The sequence below is a fragment of the Salvia splendens genome, chromosome 21 (genome assembly GCF_004379255.2).
Source record: "Salvia splendens isolate huo1 chromosome 21, SspV2, whole genome shotgun sequence".
NCBI classification, from domain to species: Eukaryota; Viridiplantae; Streptophyta; class Magnoliopsida; order Lamiales; family Lamiaceae; genus Salvia; species Salvia splendens.
This window is the reverse complement of record NC_056052.1, coordinates 6,897,330-6,903,329: the sequence shown is the minus strand read 5'-3', so window position 1 is coordinate 6,903,329 and position 6,000 is coordinate 6,897,330. Positions and strand designations below refer to the sequence as shown.

General features: G+C 41.0%; 1 protein-coding gene across 1 annotated transcript; it reads left to right on the top strand.

The window, feature by feature from the left end:
• The first annotated feature begins 4,853 nt into the window (after nucleotides 1–4,853).
• LOC121784134 lies at nucleotides 4,854–5,309 on the top strand. The gene has a single exon (XM_042182316.1). The coding sequence runs from the start codon at nucleotides 4,854–4,856 to the stop codon at nucleotides 5,307–5,309; it is 456 nt and encodes a 151-aa protein (XP_042038250.1).
• Nucleotides 5,310–6,000: the final 691 nt, after the last annotated feature.

The window sequence follows — 6,000 nt, the reverse complement described above, 5'->3', positions numbered from 1 at the left end:
AAGGCATGCCGAGAGGTAAAGACATGTTCGCCCCCTGAGGTTTTTAACATGGATTATTTTTTCAATAAAGGGTTGCTGATCGCACGCGGAAGGGAAGTATGCTTTTACGAGGTTGGGCAGTCAGAGGCTCAGGTGAAACAGGACCCCGATGTGGTGGAAGTGAAGGATACTGCTGACGTAGAAGCAGGAGCCAGGATAGAAGTAGAGGAAGTGCGAAAGGAGGTTGGTTGGATGAGGTCAGAAATGAAGATGGTTCGGGAGGAAATTGTGTCCCTGCGGGGAAAAAGTAAGAATAGTACTGAGAGTGTCAGGAAAGATGTCGCTGGAGTACGAACGGAACTGGAAGAAATAAGGACGGAAGTTCGGAAGGTTAGGGAGGAAATGGTGACCCTCAAGGGGCGCATGTCTGATCTTGTGGCGACATCGACCAGATGTACTGGGAAGATGACGGAAGGAGTTGAGTTGATGATGGCGATGACAAAGTGGCTTAGAGCAAGGTTCCCAGAGACACCGAAGGAACATCCGAAGCCTAGCGGCGATTCTACAATGCCAGGTCAAGGAAGTCTGACTGCGCAGAAGCCACCGCATGCCCCAAGGCCCCAGACTACTCCATCTCCCTCTCGGCCCGTGATATTGAAGACAACCGTACCCCGCCCGACAGAAGAACGACATGAGAAGCCGGAGTTGCCAGCCAGAAAGAAAGCTAAGGTGACCGACCAGACAGCGCCACCAAAGTCTGGCCCTCACGGGGGCCAGACCCCGAATTGAACCCCCTACGGAGCCAAGTAACCCTTATTTTCTTTTTTATTTTCCGTTTTGTTTGTGTTCTTATATGCCAGCATGCTCTGTAATTGTACATATGTGTTGCCTTTCTTACACTTAGCCCAACTTTTGGTCTAAGTGTGAGAAGGGGGTGTTTTGTTTTTTTTTGCATGCCTTGGTTTGTTTGTTGCGCCTTCTCCCACTTAGCCCGATGCTCGGTCTAAGTGTGAGAAGTTTTGCTCTGTATTTGTGTTTGTTGTTGTTTGCTTTATCAGTCTGCTGTTAGTACTTCCCTTTTCCCCCCTTCACTACGATGGCTTGGGGACAAGCTTGAGTGAAGCGGGAGGGGGGGGAGTAAGTATCGTTTTTGTGTCTTAGGATGTGTGCTTCGCATGAGCTAGCTAGATAATAAGGCGAGATCCCCTTAGTAAGAGTGATTGAAGAGAGAAAGCAGATCAACTTTGACACATTCTTCCTTAATAAGCCGAATGCGATCTGAATGAAGTTAGGACGATGGAAAATGCCTTAGATAACCTAGCTGTACAGCCCTACTATAAAGTGAGTTATAAGCCTAAACACTTTTAGAGCTAACATGAAAAAATGGGCTATCACTTGATGCTTAGGGAGTAGAGTATGAAGGAGAAAAAATGGGTTAAGGAGGAATAAGCTGGATGAAGTCCAGAAACCGGAGGTATAAGCTGGACGAAGTCCAGGGGAGGTAAAAAAAAATATATTTCTAGGAGGAATAAGCTGGACGAAGTCCAGGGGAAAGGGGTTATAATACAGGAAAATGAGGAAGAGAAAAAAAAAAGAAAAAATATAATCCTCAAGGGCAGAAAAAATCGTAGCCTGGCCCAGGGAAATTCATAGGAAAAGAGGAAGAATAGGGAGAAAACTCTCATAACCCGACGCATCAGTGGTATAACTCTAACTTTGGAGCGTTTTGATCCTAACATCCCTGGTGAGGAATGAGTGATCAAGCGAACCTAACAGATGGGAAATCAATAGGCTATCTTGACTAACTGACAGACCGTTTAGGCAGACGAAGGAAGGGGGAAGATTTGAAGACTGTAATCGATCAGATTGAACTTGAGCTTGTGGGGATAGTAGCTTAAAAATTCGAAACTAGTTCATGCTTGTTTGTTTTGTTGTGTTTCTGTTCTTTGTGTTCTTTTCTTTTCTTAGTCCGTAGTTGCTTAGGTCTAGGAGTTTGTTTTGTTTTCATTTTTAGGGTTTTACTTGGTAACCATGCACTGAAATTCGCCTTATTCCTATTTTCTTGTCTTTCATACTTGAGGACAAGCATGGTTTAAGTGTGAGCAGTTTGATAAGGCTAATTTCATGCATCGGTCTAGGGGTTCATTTCATGAAATTGCTGGGTCTAACGCATTGAATTAAGTCAGGTATGTGAAGTTTTTCGCCAGATCCAGGAAAAGAAGAGGACGCTTGCATGGTCCTAGGAAACTGGCGAAAGGGTGAACAATTGGAAGAAAATTGCTAGACGGAGGAAGCCTCGGAGTTGAGGGGTAGAATAGGGATTTCTACGAAAACTCTAGAAGGCTATGTCCGCATCTATAAAAGGGAGAAGCATGCAGGCTGGAGGGACCTTCTCGGCTGGAGGCCTCACTAACAGCTCCTTGCTCGATTCACCTTTCCACACACTTGACTCTGAATTCGCGAGAGATTCCAGTTAGCACTTGACTGGTGGTTCACGTTTAGCTTTCCGACAATGGTTCGAGGGTTGTAACACCGTCCTAGTTCAAGGGCGAAGAAACAATTTACATTTCCGTTGCTATTTACACTGATTCCGCCGAGCTTCGCTGTTCGAAGCTCGGTTTTCTTTTGACAACCAATATTTCCGGTTTTATTCCAGATTTTACTTTCGCTTATGTCTATTGTGTTCATTTCTGGTTTGCTGGTTGAGTTCGATTGATTTCGAGTTAGGATTGTCGGAGTTAGTTATTTTTGCAGTTGGTTCTGATTTATTGCCGATACTTGTTGTTTGGATCTGAAGAATGGTTCTGCTTTTTGGATGAATCGGAGGTTGGGTTTTGCTGGAGTTTGTGATTTGTTTGCAGATTGTTCATGATTGATTGAGATTGGAGTAGATCTGTGAAAATCGGAGTTATGGCGTTGGTTTTGCTGTTTGTTGGGTTCAGATGGCTTGGATCCGGAGTGGATTAAGCGTCCGACGTAATCTGAGAAGGAGTACTTGATTTCCATGCCTAGTTTACGTATTTACATTTCATTTCGCCTAGTTTACGTAGATCTGTCGTATCTTCGAGTTATTGTAAGTTTCCGTCGACCAAATCTGTTTATTATGTTTGAATCTGGGCATTTCCTCTGTTTTCTCCATTTGCGAATCTGAATTAGTTAGAAAAGTGCATGAAGATCGTTAGCTGCAGCTTTACCGTACGTTGTCAGGCTTGGATTTCATGGTCCCCACTTTTTATTTCCTTTGTCTAGTGGTTATCGGTAGTTATGTACTCGGTCTAGGAATTGTTTAAACTTTTCTGCCTGTTACTTGGTTTAAGAGTCCTTTGTTATTCGGTCTAGTATTTACGTTTTGTGCCTAGGTCTAGTAGTAGTTAAAATCTCAACCCCTTTTGCGTGGCAGCAGCCATTTTGTCCAAATTCTCTCAATACTAGCCTACGAATCCATCTCTGTGGGATCGACTCCACTTCCCTATACTAATCCATAGTATTCGGGTTGAGGAAATTTAATTGTTGAAGGAGAGTCGTGAGTGCCCAACGACCGGAGCGCCATTCGATCCCTCGATTTACTGGACCCTGTGATTCAGTTAATTCGGAGAAGCGTGGTGTCTCGACCTAGCAATTGCTTAGATCGAATTTTGCAAACGCATAACTCATAAGACTCCCACCCTTCACACATAAAGAATTAGATCATCCTCTAAGAATATAGGATGTGTTGGAGTTAACACCTAGGGTAAGTGTATATAGTGTGTGTTGTGTTTACTGTGGGTAGTGTATTGTTTATACAGAGTGTGTTATTGTGTGTGCTCGCATTGTGTATGCTCTTATTCTGTAGGCACCAATTTGGAATTGAATTAAAATTCATTCCAATGCAATTCCATAAAATTCTTCAATTTTCTATACTAAATGGATCCATGCCCCAACCTAACCCTCTGAATTATGTAATGCTTGCTTGCTTACTATGACTATTTTCAATGGTAGTGCAAAATTTCAAATGCAGTAGAAAAATAGTTTCAACGGTACTGCAAAACCAATTTCACTCTTTTTTTTAGCAAAATTTACTTATCTTTGGATTTACACTAAAACAATTCAAATAACTTTTCATATTATGATTTATTGCATTAAGTATAATTCATTCTATATTTATCAAAATAAGATAAAGGTAAGAAAGAGAAATAGAAATACAAGAAGAAAAAATATGGAAAAAACTTACAGAGAAAGAACGCAGACGGCGATAGAAGGATAAAGAAAGAACGCTGCCGACAACAGAAGGACGAAGAAGATAATAAATAATACTCCCTCAGTCCCATTTAATATGACTCATTTCGTTTTTAGCATGTGTTTTGAAAAAATCATAATAAATAGTTAAAGTGAGAGAAAAGTAAAGTAAAAGAGATTATTCTTTCTCTTAATTTATTTTTCCTCTACTTTAATTATTTATTATAATTTTTTCAAAACACTTGCTCAAAACGAAAGTGGTCATCTTAACTGGGACGGAGGGAGTATAACCTAATTCGTCTCTATATATTAGGTTAGCTATTGATTAGTGGGCTGGCCCATATTAGACGTTTTTTTATATAACAAGTAACTTACTCGTTTTTCTAACTTAACTAAATTATTGGGTTATGTAATTATAATTCATTATATAACTGGAATAAGTTAACAAGTTATTAAGTTTAAATATAAATCATTATATAGCAGTTATAGTAAACAAATGGCGGTCGTCCTTTTCATCACTCTCATGTTATTTGGCAGGTCACTCACCACCTGCACGTGCTTGTCTTGGCCGGCAAGATCACCCGACCCACTGGAGGGGATGTTCGCCGTCGGTTGATTTCATGCCTTTCTCCCCCAGACAACGTGTTCTGCGGTCATTCATGGTCCTATGGCATCCCCCTGATGCCCCTTGGTTGAAGCTAAACACTGACGATGCCTTCTCTACATCGACAATGGAGGCGGGGGAGGGAGGCTTGGTTCGAGGCTCTGATGGAGGACTTCTGCGTGCCTTCTGTGCTCCGATAGCCGCATCATCGAGCTTTGAGGCGGAGCTGTTAGCTCTGATTCGGGGGTTCGAGATGGCTATGGAGCTTTCGACACACATCTGGATTGAGCTTGACTCAGCGGCTCTGGTTACCTTGTTGTCATCTGGACAGCTTGGCGCTGCGGATTTCAGACATCACATGGCTTTGATCCGGAGTATGACTTCTCAGCGGCATGTTCGGTTCTCACACATCTACAGAGAAGGGAACCGAGCTATTGACTTTCTTGCAGGTAGGGGGTTCAGACCCCTGCCCTTACTTACTATGATCCAATCTCTGCGCCTCGGTATCTGAAGGCGCTGGTTAGGATGGACCAGCTGGGATATCCTAACTTCCGATTCCGGCGTAGAGATGTGGGTTGATCCAGCTTCTGTGGTGGTTGGTTTTGATAATTTTCGTTTCTCCCTCGTATTTCCACTTGATAGTACGGAGGATCTCGACTTGTGGGACCTCTATTTGGCTTCTTCTTGTTCTTGTTTAGATCTTAGTCACTTTTGGGCTAAGATCATGTTGTTAGAACATTTTATTTTGATACTATTTACGGGTTGGAGGTCTGTCTAAACCTCCCGCCCACAAATGGCGTTTTTGAAAAAAAAGGAAAAAAAAAGTTAATTATATAATGTACTTAACAAGTTATATAATTAATTATATAACTCAAAAATTACGTTTAAATAATTGATTGTTTAGCATAATAAATTATTAAATATGATATAAATATACGAAGAAATAGCTAAACTAACAATAGCAACTAAAATAGTACAGAATATGGAAATTCTAAAATATATAGGTATGATTGAAAAGCGTTAGACAAAGTATTAAACTAACATAATATTATTTTATTTAATTTAATTAAGATTATTAATATAGTGTTGTGGGGTTAGTGCGTAATTTAGATAAATATAGATAAATATAGGTATAATTAAAAAGTGTGTAATTAAAAAGTATAAGAAGTGAGTGCGGAATATCATTTTGCGTTGAAATTTGG